Source organism: Corvus kubaryi, unplaced genomic scaffold (genome assembly GCF_017639235.1).
Source record: "Corvus kubaryi isolate FWS band 111438036 unplaced genomic scaffold, C.kubaryi_AGA036_p1.0 37385, whole genome shotgun sequence".
Taxonomy (NCBI): Eukaryota; Metazoa; Chordata; class Aves; order Passeriformes; family Corvidae; genus Corvus; species Corvus kubaryi.
Genome location: NW_024581127.1, coordinates 18986693 through 19007926, shown reverse-complemented (window position 1 = coordinate 19007926; position 21234 = coordinate 18986693). Strand labels below are relative to the sequence as shown.

The window sequence follows — 21234 nt, the reverse complement described above, 5'->3', positions numbered from 1 at the left end:
ATTCCTAATCTGGCATAAGAACTAATCGTCCATTTGTCATGATTCTTTTTAATTAGCATTAAGTAGACTCAAAATGAAGCGAAGACTTGAACATTTATCAACTTCTGCATTTCATTAGTAGAACATACCAAAAGAGAGTCTAACATTGTTCTAAATTTCATGGTTGCAAAGAAAGTATTAGTAGGAGAATTTTCAGGGATTAACACCCCTAGGAAAGGAACAACTTCTTATCTTTATAACTACTACAGCATTAAACAAATGATACTTTTTATTTTAAAAAGAAATTTTTCTCTCTTTTTAATATTTTAGAAAATGTGCATTTGGTCTAAGAGTTTGATACATTGAAACATTTTTCTTGAAATTGCAATATGCAAATCAAAACAAGTGTAAACAACTACAACAAAGATGCACGGAAAAAATTACACAGATGTCAAAAAATAGCACGTAATCAAAAACAACCACAATAAAGAACGTATTCTTACCAGAATTCAGACTTTTTTTCAAAGTCAGTTACGAAAGACAGTTAAGTAATGCAAACCTATGCAGGCACAGAGCCACTGGGTTGAAGCTGCTCCTTTAGGGATAATGTCAAAGCAAAACATGACTTGTTACAGAATTCTGGGGGAACCCAATAAACAACCTATAAAGACTAACACCAGCACGGAGCAAACTGGTAGAAGCTGTAAAGGCTGAAAAGCTAAAGCCTGGAACTGGCAAACAGGAAAAATGCTATATACCACAAAAAGTAAGAACAGTTTACACAGAGGAAAGTAAGGCTTCCCTCATCTACTGGAGTTCTTCAAGGAGTCACTAAGTGTAGATGAATAAAGATCCATGTAAAAGTCATCTTTGACTTAAAAAATAATTTCAACAAGATGTCTCACCCTGAAGCTGAAAGCTCTGAAGGAAACTAGAGTTACCACAGTCTAATAGGGGATGGATAAATAAGTAAAAAAGGAAAGGGCTCTCTGCACTGAGAATCCCAGAATCACCTGTACTAAAAACTACTAATCAGCACTCCTGATAAGTGATCTAACAAGGGAATTAATAGTGATGTAAAGTTAAATGTCGATAAGGAGTTTTTTAAGTATAAAGAACAAAAGACAACAGCAAAAAATAGCATTCAAAATAATGAATCATAATAAATACTTTTATCAGCACAATAAAACAAACCCTGAAACTTAATCTACATAACTGGCTGCATATAGGGTCAAACAATACTAATTTAATGTACACAAAAAAGATGAGTTTATCCAGTTAAGAGGGAGATACTGGACTTGCAATAAACAGTTCTATAAAACATCAGTTCAGTGTTCAGAAGCCATCTTAAAAAAATCTAAAAACCCTGCTCCAAAACCCAAAACTGAAAATACGGTGATACTGGAGTTATCAGAAAAGAATACAGAAAAGAATACAGAAAAGACACATCTGTGGCATCATTTTGTTGTTTTTAAGTTCATAATGCTCTTGCATTACTGACTGCTGTTCTGTCCTCTCATTTCTCACCCAAATAAAGGAAAAAACACAGAACTGACACTCAGAACAGCAGCAGAGTTAAAGGCACAGAATGGCAACAAGAATTGCTGCACATTAGGACTTGTTAGTTTAGAGGGGAAAAAAGTGCAAAAGATCCCTAAAGTCATGAGTATTAATAAGGTGAAAACAACTGCTGACAGTAACAGACAAATTCAGAGGCATTAAATAAAATTGTTAGATTGAAGGTGTGGGAATGAAAAAAACCCAGGAGATTTGCCCAATCCATTAATCAATTACAAAATTTAATTTCTCAATTATGTTGTAGATGTAGGCATGGCAAACTTAAACAAATTTAAAATAAATCTATGCAGAAATTTCATGAAGAGCCATTAAAAACAGAGTTATCACTTCTGGCACAGGAAAACTGCAACATGAAGATGAAAAGAAAGTGGCAGAACAGACCACAGCAAACTGTCATTGCCCTGGTCTTACACACCTCTGGATCTGCAATAAGTCAAAGTCAGACACAGGACAAGTAAAACGGACTTTTGCCACAACTGCAGTACAGCTGTTCTTATGTTCTCAAATACTTAATTTCAAGATACAAAATCTCCATCAACATTTGGAAGTGCTACACTCACAAAACATGGGAAAAATGGAATGCACTCTGCTCTCTTCACTGATCACAACTGAACAAGAAGCAAAAAACCCCTGCAATGGTAAATGACGCTCCGTCAAAAGCAAAAAACCCGTACTTTTAGGACCACATAGTGCATTCCCAGCTTACCCATCAGTTTTCGTTGGGAACTAACCAAAGTAGCAGCTGCAGTTTTTCACACCTCTCACGAGCTCCATCCTGCGTCAGACAGTGCCAAGCAATCTTTCTCGATTCCCTTAAAAACTACTACTGTACACACCTAAGTTTAGGTCTAGCTCTGTCTTTCCTGGCAGTGCTGCCAATATATTTAATGAAGCATCCATGTCACCTCAGAAAATTCTCCCCACTAGATGTTTCATTTGGTGAGCAGTTTTCCTTTTTGCAACTCAGAGCATCCTGTAGATGAATGTACAAAGCTGCAAGATCTTCACAGGTCTCTGTTAAAAATGAATTTACAGCTGCTGCAGCAGTTTTAAGGAAATATCACAGTTCAGATGATAAACAGATAAGCAGTGCTCCAATTCAGCACTCGTTATTGTCATCTTATTTAGTGTAGACAAGGAGGTGGGGAAAGAAGGGTTACCTATACTGTCCAGATGGTAGTAATGCACAATCACAGAAAGAGATGAACTCAGATATTCATGGTATATAATTGCTGCCTATTTACATGATACTAAGTACTATGATTTTGCTCTGAATCTTTCTAGTATTCTGGGTTCCCAGAGGTCTTGAACCTCCTGTGTCTCTTCTGAAGTACGTCCAGCTCATCTACAAAAAGCATCTCAAAACAGTAAGAGAAAGGGCAACTTCATGTGACCATATGCTAACTTCACGTGACCATACACATACACTTGTCCCTGCCCACTCCCATAACAGTAAAGTTGATCAGAACACTGTCTTACGACGAAAATTTTAATTATTCATTCACACAATTATATTACAAAACCCAAGAAGTTAATGAGACTATCCACATGTCCTAAGCTAAGGAAGCATACAGAGTGTCTTGCATGAAAAGCTTGGTTGAAACAGTGGCAAGAAAAACGGCTGACAAATTATCCTAATAAAGACACCAGATTTTCTGTGGATTAGAATTAAGGCAGAACTTTGTGCCTTATCTCACTTTTCCCTGGCGTTGACCAAGTGCTCTGCAATCTTCTTGATGGTTGAGCTGAATAATCAGGAGAAACTGCTGGTGCACTAGGATGACAGTGGAGTGGGTTAGACACCAACCTAAGTCTTGATCACATGAACTCAGTTTCCTTTCTCATCAACAATCTTCTCTGCACTGCTGGGCAGACCACCTCAAGAAGTGCCCAACTGAAGAAAAATTGTCTACCTAGAAGGCTTTCCTCCAAAGCAGAGCATGATAAGGATTTATCAACAAAATACATAAAGAGCAAAAACAAACAAAAAAGTCCTTTCTACCAACACCACTAAAAAACCAATGATCTCTTTTATTTTGTTCAGAGAAACAGAACAAGCATTTTATCTGAAGACCTACAAACAAATCAGTCACTGTTCAGCATCACTATCAACATTTTTAACTGGACACTACACGAAATTTTAATTAATAAAAAGAGCCCTGTGATAGAAAATACTACGCAGCCTCAATAAAAGTAATCTGTCAGCTTGACCTCTAACATGCCATGACTTCAATCAAAATAGACCAGAACGGAAAAGATTCCAATTCTTACCCTATTGAAATGTATGCAAGTTATGCATTTCACGAGCCACATTTTAATCATTAAAGTCTTTAGAAAGTGACTATTACTCAACATCTACATGCTTTGAAAAATGACACAAAATTTCTGAGGTGACATTAACATTGTTCCATTGTCAAATGAGTTATCTTTTTCAGCAAGTAAGAGCAGAGTGAGATAAAACTTAGAGATGATCATATTTTAAAAATAAAGACTATTTTGAATTCTATCATAAGAAGTCAAATAAAATAATTACTGTTACCTTAATTTCAGTGCTTTGCATGCAACAAAACCTCAGATGAAAGTGGAAATGTCCATTACATAATGTGAGTTCAAATTTTACTTTTTAGAATGGAAAATTCTGCTATGTGTCTAAAGGAAGTAATTTTTTGAAAAAATCTTTTTCCATGCTACTTTTTGATCAGTCAGTGCAAGGTATGATTTTTACATTATTTGTGTGAACAAATGTCTATGTTTCACTTAAAGCACTTGCCAAAACATTCAATGTATATAAGCAACTCCATGTGTCAGCAGACAGAAGAAATTTCTATAAAGCAAGGTGAGTGCCAAGACAAACTCAGCAACAGTTGCTTTTCTAAAATCTTGAAATATTTTCCGACAGCAGCCACATGTGTGCATGGAAATAATTAACAGGTAAATGACACATAGAAATCTGCACATGACAATTTATCAAAACTTTTTACTTAACTTTCACTCTTGACATGCAAGCCTTACTCAACCAATTCTACAGCTATATAGCAAGGAGCTTTTCCTTTGCATTTAACATTCTCCAATTCTATTATCAGATCTTAAAAAATCCAACCACACAACTCTAATATTTACAGCTTATGCTTCTAACTATTACAACTTTATGGATAATCTTTATGATTTGGTTACAGAAGAAATCCAAATAAAGAAATAATCACGCATTTCACTTATTTAAATATATCGTTTTATAAAGTCATCCAACAAACCACTCAGATGCTGTTAGCTATGCTGAGATAGCTGAAGAGTAGAACTGCCAAAAATGCACGCTTCGAAGATCTGTGGTCCATAAAAGTCACTGTAATACGGTGCTCCATTTTTCACTTTTCAGAAAAAGGTCATAAAACACGCACCAAGGTGACCCGTTCTGTGACTTCACTGCAAATGGGTTCCATATTGGTTCTACATGACTCTGAAGACTTAGTGTCTCTGAAACTCTTTGGGCCATGCACAGATAAAATCCACCATTTACTGGGGACACCTATGCTTGTGCTCAAAACTTCTTGAGCTCAAGCTTCTACTTCTTCAGGGAGAGTGAAAAAGAAGAGTGAAGAACTGCAATAGTTCTTTTTACCCTTGCAAAAAATCTGTGAGTTCTATCGCTGCTAACAGACAGACTTTAACCTACCACTGTGTCCGAGTGCTTAACTTGGTATTGTTTCCAGATGTGTTGCCTCGAAAATAACTTTCTAGTGGTTTGGGGTGTTTTTTATTGTTACTGCTCGCTTTTTAATTTGTTTTGTGGGGTTTTTTAATGGTTTACTTAGTTTAAGGGATGGCACTTGATCTATATCCAGCTCTGGCATAGCCTAGTTAATCCCAGTTATCTGTGTTTCTGTGGGTTTTCCCCCCCTGAATAGCAGACCTCATCAAATAAGCTGACCAAAGAAAGGTAGAGGTTCAACACACACCTAGGAAGATTTACCTGAGATTGCCAAAACATCTGCAATAGCCGATTAGTATTACATTTACACAGTTTACCCAATAGACAGCTCCTCAAAACCAAGTAACACTTATACCCACAATGATTAATAATAATTTATTAACTGTCCAATAAATATGTATGTCATACAAGAATCTGAAACTCCACAGTTTCTTCATATTTCAAGTTTTATCCTTGCGGGAAAAAAAAAATTCCATGAAAATATATTGCTACAAGTTTCTCTAGACTTTTATTTTGGCAGCTAATAGCTCACAGTGGCTTTCACAAACAGTATTCCAAAAATGCTTAGAAGAACAGTACAGTCTGTCTCAGATTTTGTTTTATACAACTGGCATGCTTTACGCATTTTGATTCAAGAGCTAGTAAAGTGTCCCAGACATACATCAAAATAACTGCTATTGAAGCACTACCTGAGTGTATTAATAGTTAATCCTTAAGCAAGACTATGCATTAGGAACATAGAAGACACATGGCAAACTATTTTACTCTTTTAAATACTGAATACTCTGGGAAATGAAAGAGTGCAAAGGCCCAACTCTAAACACTACTAAGACTTCTGGAAAGATTGCTAGTTATAATCTGTCTCCTAAAATCCGTGTTTAAGCAGGTATTATATCACATCTTCCCGCCAGGAAATGAAGGTAACATTGGTTATTTTAACAGAAAACTAAAGCAAAAAACCACAATAATATAGCCACACATTTTTCCACACTGAAACACAGAAAATATAGTCACAGTTTCAAACAACACATCACTGCAGTTTAGAATTATCTTTTAAACTTACTGTGTTAGTTGAATCTTCTTGTAAAATTCTATCATATAACTGGATAGCATCTTCATACCTGTTCAAAGAAATCAGTCATATTTATTTCTGTTAAGACAGAACTTCTGACTTTTTGACTCTTCTTGCAATAGTTAATAACCCTCCTGCATTTTTTTAAACTGAAATATAATATACATATAATAAGCAAACTCTATTTACACAAAATTCTTTTGAGTGAGTGCTAAGTATCAACAGCAGTATTGTATGTCACCAATTAAGAAAAACATATGGGAATTGCTTCATGGAATACCGTTTCAGCAACAACTTAGGTATTTTACACCCAGTATCTTACTCTCCTGTCTGTTCTCTCTTTATCTATACCTGATAGGTCCAACCATCACATCTCTTACTCCCCCTTTCACATCTCGCAAGAAACAGAAACTCCAAAATTTGAAAAGCCATCCAAAATAATGACATTTCACTTCATTGTTTTAACTTAGAACTTCATGTAAAGTTTCTTCTGTTGTGACTTTATATGAACAGCTGCATACAGCAAACTGGAAAGATTCCTATAGGATTCTACCCCAGATTGTAACATAAATCTTGAAAGAAAATGTTTTCCACCATTTCCCACTTTTTATTATTTGTTTATCAATTAACTCTGCGATCTGAACTATGCTTGAAACAGGTTACTTCAGGTGCTGTGAGCACTTCAAACCTTCTGGGAAACAGATCTGTGCATTCAGTCAGCTGTGTACATGGCCGCAACAAAGGAAGTAATTCAAACCATATTTCACTACACAGCCGTTGTGCTATCACCACAGAACTAGGGCATACACTGTGTCTTCATGTGGAGTTTGACATGTAGCTTTTCAGAGATACTGCTGATTGATTTTTGATGCTCCACATTCCTTAGACATCACCTTAGACACACATTTACATCCTCTCACTGTTCCCTAAGCACTGCTGACATTATCATAGCTCAGCTGTCCAGACCAGCTACCACAAGGTATAGGAACTAGTGCGAAAGGAAGCACAAAACCAGAAACGAGTAGAAGGTGGCTGCTACAGACTTGAGCAGATGTACTGTAAAATGCTGTATTTTTGTTCTGTTACTTGCTGCTTTGTCAAATGCATTTTAAAAGACTGACTGATGGCCATAATCCCAGCTTCACAGGGTGAACTTCCAGAACATTATTCTTTTTACTAGCAAGTGTGTACAGGGCTGTCTCATTCTATGGGGATGTTCTTCACTGTTTCCTCTTCCTGTTGGGGAAAGCAGAATCCTCCCTAGATCCTACAAGTCCTAAAATTTAATAAGAAGTTCACTTCAATTGAAAACGTGATGCCTCCAGCCTAAATCTTCCTAGACTTCCTTTATAGTCAGTGGAGAGACAGGCTCCTCCATGGCATGGCTTAGAGCACCTGCACAGGGGCTCCTGTTTAAAACAACCCCAAGCTGAAGCCTCTTTCTTCTCTGACTTCTAGAGAAAACCTATGGACATGAAACCAGCTTTTATTAATTTCTCTGCTCCCTGATACTCTAATCTCAAGGATCTGACCTGACAGAGACATTTTGTCAAGAATTTTCATGAGCACTTTCAGAAAACTATGGCTCAATAGTGCTTCATTGCTGAAACCACACATAATGTTTGTGCAGCAGTCATCTCCCACAAAGATCAGTTCCCATGCAATAACATCTTTAATGCAGTCACATAAGCCTGAACTGAATTATGATCTATTGTACTTCTGAATAGGTTTCAGGAAGGGGGAAAAACTGCTGCCATTCTCTCACTGTCTTCCTACCCTATATAAAATGAAGACAAGAGAGCTAGGTTTAATGGAAATTCTTCAAGAATGTGTATTTTATATAAAGTCAGTGCGAAACACAGAGCATCTGGTTGCCCTGAGACAGCTCCTGTGAATGGAGTCCATTTATTCATTCTTGATCCAAGCAACAGACATTTATCAGTGTTTCCTATTAAATACCACTTTCAAAGCTAACTTTGCAAGAATGTAATGGATGAAGAACATATGCTAAGTAAGTAGCTTTTCAAAACCCATTTAGGGTGTACTTCCAATTCCTTTTTATCAATATGGCCCAAAGGCTCCAAACTCACCAACTTTGTATGCAAAATGTGGCACGGAACAGATTTTCTATCATTCAAAGTCACTGGAAGTCATTCTCAACACCCAAGTGCTATCAAACAGAATGTTGACAATAAAGATGTATCCAAGGAGAAATGTGTACAATAAAGTTCATTCTCAAGCCCTGAGGTCATTCATTTGGAAAGCTGCAAAGTTTTAATCTGTTCATTATTTTAGTAATTTCTGTTAAACTTAGTACCCTATAACCCTTCTATAGGATATTTCAAGAAAGTCAGTCTGATTTTTATGTTCTGCCATTCTATTCCATATGTTTTTTGATTTTTTTTTCTATAACAAACTCTGTAGATTTAATCCTTTTTAAGTTCATTTCCCCACGCTCAGAAAACAAGAGTAAAGAGCTGCACCCTGCAGTAATCGGGAGTATAGAACAATTACGGCAAAAAAAATGCTGGCACTGATTTTTGTATGCTCCCCTGCCTCTGTGAGATGAAACTTACACCACACAGAATCTGCCAAAAAACTGTGCGGTGTTCTACTGTATAATGACTTCTGCTGTCAAGTAAGAGATCCTTCTGATCTTTGATCTCTGATGGGAAGATTGCAAAAATGAAACACTGCATAGTACCTGCAAAAATGCAACACAAGTGTCTACAAATCTTAATATGATCATGCACACTGTTACTTCCTATAAAGAAACTGCCCAGCATTATTTCGCCATTCTGTAATGGCTGAAATCTTTTTCAAGAAAGAGCAAACATTTTTTCAGACAGAAAGTATGTTTTTTTCAAATTCAGGTTTTACCTTTCCATAGCTTCAAATCGCATTCCAGTTAACCGTTTAACTCTGTGGCTCCCAGGAAACTGCCGCCTGAGCTCCTGAAGACAAAACTACACAAAGAACCACAAAACCTATTGTGAATATAATTATCTACACAGAAACTAGAAGAAGACAAAATAGTAAAAAAAAAAAAAATAAGGCCTTGGCTGATAATTCAACAACCTGGCATGCCAGTTCTGAATAAAAGTAAATACCAATTTCTGAAATAAGCAATAAAATGAATTGATAAAAACAAGGTCAGAAACCGAAATTCTGTCTGTTAGAAGACTAATTTTAAGTATCTTACATACAGGGCACTAGACTGTCAGGTCCCCTTGGGAATAGTTATTTGCCCTGAAAATTACACTCATGTACTAAAACAGCTCTGATACCATTAAAACTTGAATTCTATTTAGTTGCCACATAGTAACACAAGACAGTAAAAAAACCAAAATAAAAGACAGTAAGAGCTTAAGTGATACTTTTTTAATAAATGGATATTTCACAATGGAACAAACTATGCTAATACAATGCTCTGCGTTTATTTTTAAAATAAAACTCTGAAATCCAAAGAAAATGTTTGCCACTGGCTTGGGTACAGCCTGCTGGCAGAAGAGGCATAGTTTTTAACTCCTGAAATCAATGAGGCACCTGGGCTGGATAAAAAGAATTCATCACAGGCAGATTTCTCCAGATTAGCAGAGGATGTTTTGAAAAGGGACTGAGTCACAACTTCCCCAGAGCAAACTAACTCGTAACGATATCTTGAATGTGCCTAAACAGCATTTCAGAGTTTGTAGCTGACTCATAACAGTGGGAGGCAGGATAGTCCACAGGCTCTCAAACAGACCAGTGGTGTGCATCACGTTAAAAGCTTCACACTGAATCCTCCTCTTCTAGGCACTTATTTATGCAACTCAACTTAGAAACTTGTTCTTCAGACATAAGGTTCTAGTAGAGGCCTAGCTACATAATCTATTCCATCTCATCACATCCACAGGTCAAAGGAAAAAGTACAAATCAGTAACAATTAGTAGGATCCCTCTTTGTTTCTGTAGATAAACAGGTTGCTAAAGCACATTCAAGAGGAATATTTACATCTCTCATAGATGCTAAAAAATAGAAAAGGAAGAGAGAAAAGCAACAGCAACCAAAGTTGTAATGCTTAGCCTCAAGCAAGAACAGACTATTTTCATCACAACCAACTTAATTTGCAATGAACCAAGATCCTTACATTGCAATTTCAGATAGAAAGACTCAGGTTTAGTACAGAAATAGTTTACTGGCACTCTTGAGTGATGTCTAGGTGAACTGCTGTTCCTCTAGTCACAAAAAACTACATGTACTTAGCAGCATGTTACATGACATCTGAATTAATCTGACCATTCTTAAGAGGCAGGAAAATTTACATAAAACTCAAGAAAAGTAGATTCACTCCAGCTTTTAAAACCCAGACAACCTTGTAGACTTAAAAAAAAAATACAATAAATCCATCCTGTGGTCCAGTGATCAGTGGATCCCGAAGGATAGTGATTTTTATAAATACATGTACTATTCTTCTCCACAAACAACAAAAATTGTAACACTTATAATAATAAATTACATATTCTGCAGGAGGACTTTGACATCTGAAAAATCCTCATTGACAATATGAAAGTAGTGCTCAAGTGCAGGAGTAATACAAGACCAGAACTGTTCACATTAGATCTCACTACACAATCATTACTCAACCAAACACTGCCAGAGGGCCAAAATAAGCTCATGTAGATTAAGCTATTGGACACAACAAAGTGACAGGAAAAGTTGTAAGAAAGTCACAAACAACTCACTGTAACACTGATAAAACCAAAAGCACAAGAATAAATTACAGCAGCTGTATCTTCAAAATGTTCTGGACTCAGCAGCATTGAATGTCCTCTTTAAATGGAACTTGTAATCCCCATAATCATTTATTTTATTGAGAACTGGTTTTGCACCACGTCAATACTCTACTTGCGACATTCTCTCAGAATTCTCTCAGTTACAACGGCAAACATAATTTGCGTGTGAAACTTCAGCTTGCACTTAATTTGCTTTCTGACTTTTTAAATATCAGACAAAGGCAGAGAAATATAAACCTGGACTTCAGCAGGTAAAACACTGGTAATTCAAATGCTGCCAACAACAGGTGACTGCACTAAACCACCTGTGTGAACCAACTGGCTGGTTGCAGCAGGGGCATGGACTACACATGGGCTTTTTGTGCAGGATGGAAAGGACAAAGTAATAAATAGAGGAAAGAAAAAGAAAAAAACAAAAGAGAAATGCTTCTGAAAACTACCTCAGCTTCTCATTTGGAGTAGATGAGACCTCTCCCCCTAAGAAAAGTGCATCACAGCTGTCAAAAGCTCACTGCTAAAATACCAGAAGCTCTAAAGCTGTTTGTCTACTTTGGAGCTACAGCTGTGGTAAAATGCCACAAATGATGTTGACCTGTTTGAATTAATGACTTCTTTATGATAAATCAATCAAATTAAAAAATAAAAAATAACTCTAAGTTTCCTCCTATGATTTTAATCTTGTTTCTGAGCTGCATATAAAATGTTGCATTCCCCCACACTATTCCTTAAAGGGCACAGACACTGAAATTTAAACTCCCTGCCAGGGTTAGTACAAACAAATAGTGTTTCACAACTTATCTTTCAACACTGGCTCCGTCAACAATTTTGTGAAAGTCTTCTTTAAAAGACCCTGAAAATAAAGACTAAATCTGTTTTACATATAAATCAGTATTTATTTAACCATGTATTTATTTAAACAGTAAGTCTATTTGGTTTTGTTTAAACAAACAGCTATACTACAAGAGTATTTTCTTCTGAGGGACAAAAGAGAAGGAAGTTCAGTGGGGTCACAAGTTCAAAGTCTTGTCCTGTATTTTCCAGCATATTCCACTTTATCATATATATCATATATATGGGATGCCAGATAACCCTGTCTAGTTCTGCCTGGTTTCAAACTGCCCTTCTCCCAACCACATCCTCTAGTCTGTACCGTTGCATTACGTTTTACCCAAATGACATCACATGAAGCTCAAAGATCTTATGAGGTATTTTGTCATCTGACAGAGAACAAGGCACTGGAGAAGTAATTGCTGTGGAAGACCTGGGGCCTTGAAAATGGCTTTTCATGTAGAATAAGCTCAAGCTTGATGGCTTTCAGGGTGCAAGACAAGCCTCTGTTTTCTTCTGTTTTCTGAAGGAGGGGTGAAAAGATTATTAAAATTTTCCTGCAAGACATACTTTTGCCTTTTCCTGTTGTTGCCTTTAAAGGATTAGCTAAGCTGACTGGGTTGTTTTGTTTCAGTGGCTTTTTTTGTTTTTAATCTAACGAACAGGTTACAGTTCAAAATAAGCTAATTCTATCTCAACTGTTATTTGTATCATTCAAATAAATTTACATCCAAATTAATAAAACTCAAATATCCATTAACAATATTTTTATCAACAATCACCAAATAACTTGGATTGCAACGGACCCTTGGAGTTCACCTGCTCCAAATCCCCACTCAAAACAGAGCCAGTTTCCAAGGGAGTGCAGGGACATATCCCAACCTATTTTTAAGCATTTCCAAAGGAGATTCCACAGCTTCAATGTGCCAGTTGTCATAAAGCATTCACAAAGTTTGTCCTAATACATAAATGGAATTTCCTTTGTTGCAGCTTACATCCCACACTTGTCTTTTGCTGCACATCTATGAAAATGTGCCCACCTTCTTTCTACTTTCCTTCCCATCAGTACATATTCAAAAATCCCTTCTTGACTTTTCCAAGACTTAACACAGATCTCCCAGCCTTTCCTTATACATTATGCAGTCCAGCTTCTTATTCATGTTGAAGATCTGCTCCAATATGTCAATGACTTTCTTTGATGGTAGCCAACACGACACATAATATGATATGTAAGATGGCTTGTTTTACCTCAAAACATTCAGAAAACCAATATAATTTGGGAGTTTTTCAATAAACAAACATTCTCTGTACAATATGGCAACTTTAATATTATTCTTGACCTTTAGCCCATACCAGAGTAGCTGTAAATATTTTCATGGCTATTGGAAGAGATGTGATCTGTATAAACAGAAGTTATGCCTTAGAGGAGGTAGATGGCGGCAGTTCCTTCACAGCTGTGTATTTCTTGACAGATACTCTTTCTACCAGTCCAAGCTATGGAGTTCAGAATATCCTGTAACTGTCCAAAAACCTATTTGGAAGAGACACCCAGGATGAAAACATACAGTGTGAAAAAAAAGCCAACTTGAAAACTTACCAATGCCAAATCATCTCGACTGCAGTCCAGGGCAGCAATCATCACCTGTTCATAAATTATCCAAACTGGACACAAAGAGACAATAAATGCAGATAATTGGTTTGGAGTTTGTTTAAGACAATAGGAAGCACCTATCATGTAAACAGGATTAATTAATTCTGTCTGTACATTTTTCCCCATCTACTCTCATGAATCACATCTGAAACAGGGACAAATTAAGAAACTGCTGGAATTAATTAAAAACGTATTTAAGCAATTTAGTGCTTTTAGTGCCGAAGTATTTTCTGACACCTTGAAAGACAAAAAAGCTCTAATTCTGTTTTTCCCAACAAAACTGCCATATTCTAGCCAGATCCCCGTGAAGACTTGCTTCAATTTCTGTCACAGTGTTGAAGAACAGAAAATCAGGCAAGTAACATCTAAGTAACAGCTGCACATGAAGTTTTTGCATTGCAATCTAAATACTAGTACAGCAAGTTAACAGTTCTAACAGGTAATTTTTACAGCTGTTTTCACTGCAGCCCACTTTTGGGAAAGAAATAAACTCTTGGAATTCTGGAAGCCTATTAGACTAAGAAAGTAATATATATTTCATCAACATCAGCACATACTGAAAGACAACACAAAGGCTGTTAAATAAAATAGAGACTGAAAAAAGAAAACCAAAGCAGACAATGAAACTTTTAAAATAATGGTTGTTTACTTACTGTCATCTCCAAGTTTAGATGCATATTCATTAATTAACTCTTCTCCAACATCCACTATCTGTTCACTGTTTCGGTAGTTTTCTTCCCTCCATTTCCTCATTTTGTCACGCATATCTGTGGGCAAAGGGGAGTAAAAAAATTGAAATTTCCAGATAGTAATGGAATTTGAATGTGCATATGATAGATAAGATACACATATGAAGAATGGTTTTAAAGAGCAACAGAGCTAAGAAAGTTACTTCTAATACTAAAAAACTACAGAGAACAGATCTCTGAAACCTCATTACCCAAACTGCACTCATACTCTAACATAATCAGTTCAACTTCTAAGTTTGCAATCCCTCAGGACAGTAACACATGCAGTAAAAAAATGTATACCTAGTTATCCAATAAATAATAAAATTTATCCATTGTTAGGTAGAATAGGCTACAAGAGATTTCTCCCAAGTAGTTTCACACATTCACAAACAACACTAAAACTGCATTTCTGCTACAGGTGGATAAATTTTCGCTTGAAATTTTAGAAAAAACATTAAAACTTCCACTCTGAAAGGAAATTACACACTCCTAGAGAAAGGAGCTTCAAGAAAGGTAGACATGAATGTGAAGGCTTTCTATACCAGGGAAGTGTCCAAAAAAATATCACTGTTTACCTAGGCAAGATAGAAAAGACTGTTATTTTAGCATTAGGATTTTTGTTTCAAGAGTATATTTAAGAGGAGAGCAGGCATTTTCTTCAAGTCAACTAGAAGCTACCTTGCCTGAGCTTTATTTATCTTCTAGATCAGGAAATTGCTAAGAATGCAATTTTATATATACAAACATTTATATATGTGTAGATGTTCTATACACAAGAACAAATGTGGAGAAAACTGAAGGAAAATAGTTTTCATTACTAGATAGTGACTTTACTAATAAGAAGGTACCAGGATAACTGTTGCTAATATTTTTTTAAAACTTTACAACAGCTGGAAAAATAAATACAGCGATAAGATCTAAACACTGTCAGTTTTTCTTGCACTTCAAAACACAGAGTTAACATAAATGACAGTTAAAAATTAAGCACTGAAAGTTGTTCCATCTACCTGAAGTGATCTCAGATTGCTCATAGGACTGTTATTGTGCTACATTTTGTGTTTTGAAATTCAACCAAAACCACCACAGGGTTACATTTCATATGCATGGGCAAAGTTAAATGGTTCTAGACATATGATGGTCCCTGGAAATTCAACGTTAGACGGCAAGAATGTGAGCGTGCACAAACATTCACAAAAGCTGACAAGCTAAATGCCTGAAAATAAATAAGCTGTCTGATTTCCACCCACTCATTTACTTGGAAATTATCAATGCCTTCATTTCAGTGTGATTCCAAATGGAATAGTGTTTGAATTATTTATTAACAGAAGGTACATCTACCATTCATCACACAAGCTCAACATTCACAGCAATGGAAAAAAACTTGTAGGACAAAGAATAGAATGTCAGCTGATGAATGAAAGATTTATTAATTTTAGAAATACTGATTTTATGTAGAAGGTAGAAGAAAGAAAACACTAAGAAGTGCAGTAAAATTACATAAGGTTTTTAAAAACTGTCAAACATAAACAAAACATTACATTTTCTTAGTCAAATCAATTTTTTACTAAGAAATCTATCAAAAGAGTCAGATAATAATAACTTAAAAGTCTTGGAGATGTAATACAAGGCTGGGCAGGAGCAATTAGCAATTTTAGAAGAAAAAAACAAGGTAAAGAAATGTCTAAGTTTAATTACAATTTCTCCTGTCACATATAGGCTGGTGCTGAGCAACTGATACATTCGTTTTAGACTTGGGTTCTTCTAAATTGGCAGGCTTGGCACATGTAGATCAAAAGCATTACAAGTTCAAAGGAACAGAGGCAGCTGGGACAATGTCTGCTGTTTCCTAAAACCATGCAAGAAGTCTACTGCAAGCCAAGAGACACAATCTGTGTTTTATTTTTGTGTCCGGTAAAGTGTCAGCTCATTTGGCCTGAGCAACCAGATATGAAGTAATCCTCCTATAATTACCTACACTTGCACTGATGAATTGGATCATAGTTTTCAAGTCCTTGGTATCTAAAAGCCCCTGATGAAATGAAGGAAATTACCACTTTGGGGCAGACAGACATTTCAGACTCCAAAATGTGACCTTGGCATATAGCTGCTACCACGGCAGTCAGTCAGGGACCCTGCAGCCATTATATTTCCAGAGCTCATTTGTATATTGATTCTCTGTTACAGACACGAAATCTTCATGCACAGCCCACCTCTGTGCACTCTCATCTGGCAGGTGCAGGCAGAGGCACAGGCGTCATAGCTGAGTGCTGCAGATGCTGCCTCTAACCCTGGCAACTCTGCTGTCAAAAGGGCCTCAATTTAAAAAAACCCCCAGCATCTCACCTTTGCCTGCTGTAATCCCATAAATCCATATATGAAACCCAGAGTAAACTGATCTGACCCTTTGATTACAACTGAAAATTAGGAACAGCTAAAAGAAAGCAAAGACAGAACAGAACACAACAAAACCACATCAAAAAATCAGTTAACTGCACATAGATTATCATGGAGATAAAATCTTAAGACTGTTTTCTATTTCCTAGAGTCTTTCCATGCAAACTAAATATGAATTCAGTTTCTTAGTCACAGAAAGGGAGTTTGTCACCTAAAGTGGACTTTAATGACTAGAGATATTAAAGATGGAAGTGCTCGGTTTTTAAATTCAATAGGAATTTTCTCTCTTTTTGTATACAACACGTTCCCAGATACACACATTTGCAAGAAAATGGCCTTACATATAAACAGTTAAAACTTCATCTTATAAAGCATTTTATGATATTTTCAAAAATGACACAGAGTTCCTTGAGAAAAGTCTCACATGAACATGGTAACAAAAACTTTTAAATGCCACTATTGGAACAGTACAATTTTTAATACAGTAGCATTACTAATTTAATGCTACAAAGAACTTAAGCAAGAGGCATTCAGAGCTTATAAAAATCTTAGAAAATACTTTTTTCACTTTTTCAATTTATATCAAAAGAAAGCTAATTTTAGAGAATATGCCATATTTCTCTTTTTCATTTTTTCATGATATCTACTGAAGAGAATTATTGACTGAAACAAGAGTTGCTGTGACAGCACTCAAAGATCCCCAAAATCTTGGGGAATGACAGCCTGAAGTCACTGCTTCACTTTAGCAGCGTGTGATGTGTTAATGCCATTAAACTGCTGTGCAAGGGTAAGAAAAGAAAACCTGGCTTTTCTGTCCAATTCTGACAATGTCAGATGCATTTTCTGTGAAAGTCAATTGTTATTTTAAGAGGTCTTGAACTGCTGCCTGTTTGCAGATCATGCTAATTTTGCACATAGAGGTTAACTCCAAAACTTGCTCCTAAAATGAAGTTACAGAGGTGTTTGCTTTTTTTAATATTTCCACTCATGGCACAAAATCATCTTTAATGTATCACTGAAAATATAAATATTTATTCTATGAAGTTCTACATAGCTTAAGAACCACCTAGTAAGAGGCTGCACATATCCTGGTACCAAGTGATGTCCAAACCTAATACATTATGATCCTTTGTTACACCTGCAGTTCTTGGCTTCCTGTCACTCCACATAGTTTCCAATTCTTTTACATATGAAGGAATCAGGAAATATGCCATTTTCTATAGGATAATTAGTAACAGTATCAAAAAAAAAAAAGGAGCAACATATTATCTTTGTCTCAAGTAAATAAGCTTTACTGCAAAATATGTTACATAAGAACATATAAGCTTGTCTTTCAATACCACAGCACCCTGTGGTATTGGATCATCTGAGCCCATTGATCAAGACCATGAAGTTAAATGGGATGTTTTCCTGCTACAAAGATTTCCAAGTACACTTTAAAGCCTGAGACACAGCAACAAAGTAAAGAAAGAAAAAATAAAAACAACAGCTCCCACACTGGAAAACACAGTTATTTTCAGTTATCTTTCCTAACCACCTGTACCACGCATGTACCTAATAACATTTAACTATGGTTAAACTCCTACCTCTGTCTCAAAGAACCCGAGTTAAAAGCAAAGCAAGGTACAAACTATTTCATTTGTTTCATGTAGTTCTTCTTTTCTAACTTTGAATCACAGATTCATCTTTGAGCAATATGTAAGTATAAAATGTCTTGTTTAGAAAGGCCTGGGTATATAAAGGACATATCAACCATATACTCGGTTTCACAGAAATAAGGCATTTTAGAAAGATTCAAAATGAGCTACATAAAATTCCTAGAACTGTGTTCAAGTTCTTTGCTAGGAACTAGGTGACAACACTGCTGGGATCACCTCACCTATGAAAAGCTTTATTGCACCAGGACCTGTTAAAGCTCACACAGAAAAAAAGAGAAAAGTTGTCTTCTTTAAGAAGAGTCCTCGCATGGTCTGTTGCAGGACTCCATTTTCACCTTATTTTTTGTCTCTTAAAATAGAGAAAAAAAATACAGAATTTTTCGAATGTGTGCTTCTAAAGTGGAGACAATCTCTTGTACCAACATACACCAGACTTTCATTTGGATGTACACAACTGAGAAGTTGAAATGATAAAACTCACCAGCTGGTCCTCCAAAGTTTCTCATTCAACCCCACCCACTCTACACCTAGCACAATGCCACAAATGTCAATCAGAACTCTTGGAAACAGAATATGGAGGTTATTTCTAAGAGCAGGAAGCTCACCTCAGTATGAATTAGCCACATCCAGAAGCAGTAAGCTTGAGTATCCTACACCTGGCCTCTATGTTAGAGCATAAACATAAACTCTGCAATGCCCTGGGCCAAAACAATCTAGGGCTAAATGTACAGAAACATGTTCACAGTGCATGTTACCCACCCTGTGAAAAAGCTCATTTCTCTTTCCAGTCACTGATACTCAAGAACAACAGGAAAAAAAACCCCTAAATCCCAGTTTTGTAACATCTGCTCAAGAAAAATAAGAACTGGAAAATTTTTCAACACAAGGTGTTTTAAGGCAACTTCTGTGAAAATCTAGTAACACCAGTAATGATCCATATGAGCTCCATCCAAGATGAGCTTCACAAGTACTACAGCTTCATTCAAAAGATATAAAAGAATGGTCAATCAAGGTTTTCCCAATCAGTCTAATGACATCATGGTGATACAACCAAACATCAAAGTAAAATTAACTGACTTCCCGACACACTGGCAAGCAAGCCCACTTCTTCATCCTTATTAATTCACTTACAGCACTATTTTCTTCAATAAGAGCTAAAATTTTTCCTGAGATTAATGCAATTTGAGCCAAAAACTGAATGTTTGAAATTCCATTTTGTTTTGCTTCAATCCTACAGAAAGAGGTACAGGAAAGACAGCATGGGAGCTATTTCAATGGGCAATTTACTGGCTTCTGCTAAAATACATCCCATGCAATATTCCTCCTGTTAGCTACAAAACCAAACTAAGCAACAATTCATGACTGAGGAATTATTCTACTACTCAATTATTTCTTCACAGATTAGCAGTAACAAAATGAAAACCAAAGATCACACCACTTCTCTCTGCATTATCTTCTCTACAGTATAATGTTTGTAACGCCTGGTATATAGCTAAAGGTTCCCCCTTTATGGCCAAAATTATTATTATAAACCATTCATTTATTCTTGACAGGAGACTGCAAGGGGCTTGAATGCTGTCTTGAGCTCACATGTGAATACTGGTTATGAAAGAAGAACCACTGAGAATGTCGAGTAAAGCTCAGACAGCATTGATGCATGAAAAATAAATCACCATTATGATCGAACAGACGCGAAAGCCATTAAGACCTGAGGGGCAGGATTTTCAAAAACTTTTGTCACTTCAGAAGTTCTTGGAGTTTCCCCACAAACGCTTGTGATCGAGTTTTACGAAAATATCACGTAATTTTCAGTCCACCAAAATATGAACTATGGCACAAACTGCTGACCCTGCCAAGAGACCATTATTCCTGGTAAGCGCTGTACCATGGGGGGAAGGCCGGGAAACGGCAGCGCAGCCGCCGCGCCCTGGGGACGCGGGGTCCGTCCCCGCGGAGCGGAGGCACAGGGAGCCGAGGGGAGGCGAGGCGGGACTGGCCCGCCGCGCACCGGGGCAGCGTCACCGGCCGGAGAGCTGCGGGCACCGAGGGGCCGAGCGCAGGTCGCCGCTTCTGCGGCCCGGCCGCCCACAGCCCGAGGAGTCCGGCGGCCGCTAGAGCCGCCGCCCCTCGCCCCTGTTCCCCGGGCCTGGGTACGGTCGCCCGGCGCCGGCCCGGGCCCGCCGCGCTGACGGGCTCCGGGAGCGCCGCCCCCTCCCCGCGGCCGGGGGCCGGTCGGGCCGGGCACGGCCCCTGCCCCGGGCGGGGACCGCCGGCTGCGCGGCGTTACCTTCCCAAGTCACGTCGTACATCTCCGACACCTTCGCCATCTTGGCGGCCGCCCCCGTGACGCAGCGCGGTGACGGCCCCGGCCGTCATTGGCGGGAGGGCGGAGCGGGGCCGGCCCGCGGGGCAGCGCCCGGGGATGGCGTGAGGCGCCTGACGCCCCCAGCGCCCGCAGCTCTGCCGGGGTCGCCGCGGGGCCCTTCCGACCCCTCCGTCATCGTCGCTGCGGCCAGAAAGAGCCTCGCCCGGCTGGAGGAGTCCCCGAAGGGCCGGAGCGTCAGGCAGCCGGCGCCTGTCCCGCCAGGCCTTTGGGCTCTGCTCGTCCTTGCTCGCGTCGGGAGTGCAGCGACGGGGACACGCGTGATCGCCAGTCCGCGGCGCTCCGTGCCTGTGCCGCCCGCGGGCAGCTGGGTTCAAACCTCAGAGCCCAGAGTGCAGGTGCCACTAAGGGCTGCAGGTTAATCTCCTGTGTTACATCCGCATAAACTGTCCGGGACCAGTTCGCATGGCGTGAGGTTGTACACCTTCAACACACGCCGGGCGAAGAGGTGCCTGGTGTGGTTTGGGTTCAGTGTAAGC

General features: G+C 38.1%; 1 protein-coding gene across 1 annotated transcript in view; it reads right to left on the bottom strand.

Moving 5' to 3' along the window:
- Positions 1–20762, bottom strand: part of EMC2 (ER membrane protein complex subunit 2) — a 38424-nt gene extending 17662 nt beyond the window's left edge. The window contains exons 1-5 of the mRNA XM_042035751.1: positions 20660–20762; positions 14243–14356; positions 13536–13600; positions 9216–9301; positions 6327–6384 (exon numbers count right to left, since the gene is read on the bottom strand). Of these exons, the coding sequence (XP_041891685.1) occupies positions 6327–6384; positions 9216–9301; positions 13536–13600; positions 14243–14356; positions 20660–20699 (363 nt within the window). The 5' untranslated portion in view covers positions 20700–20762. The remainder of the gene's footprint in view (positions 1–6326; positions 6385–9215; positions 9302–13535; positions 13601–14242; positions 14357–20659) is intronic.
- Between the last annotated feature and the right edge of the window lie 472 nt (positions 20763–21234).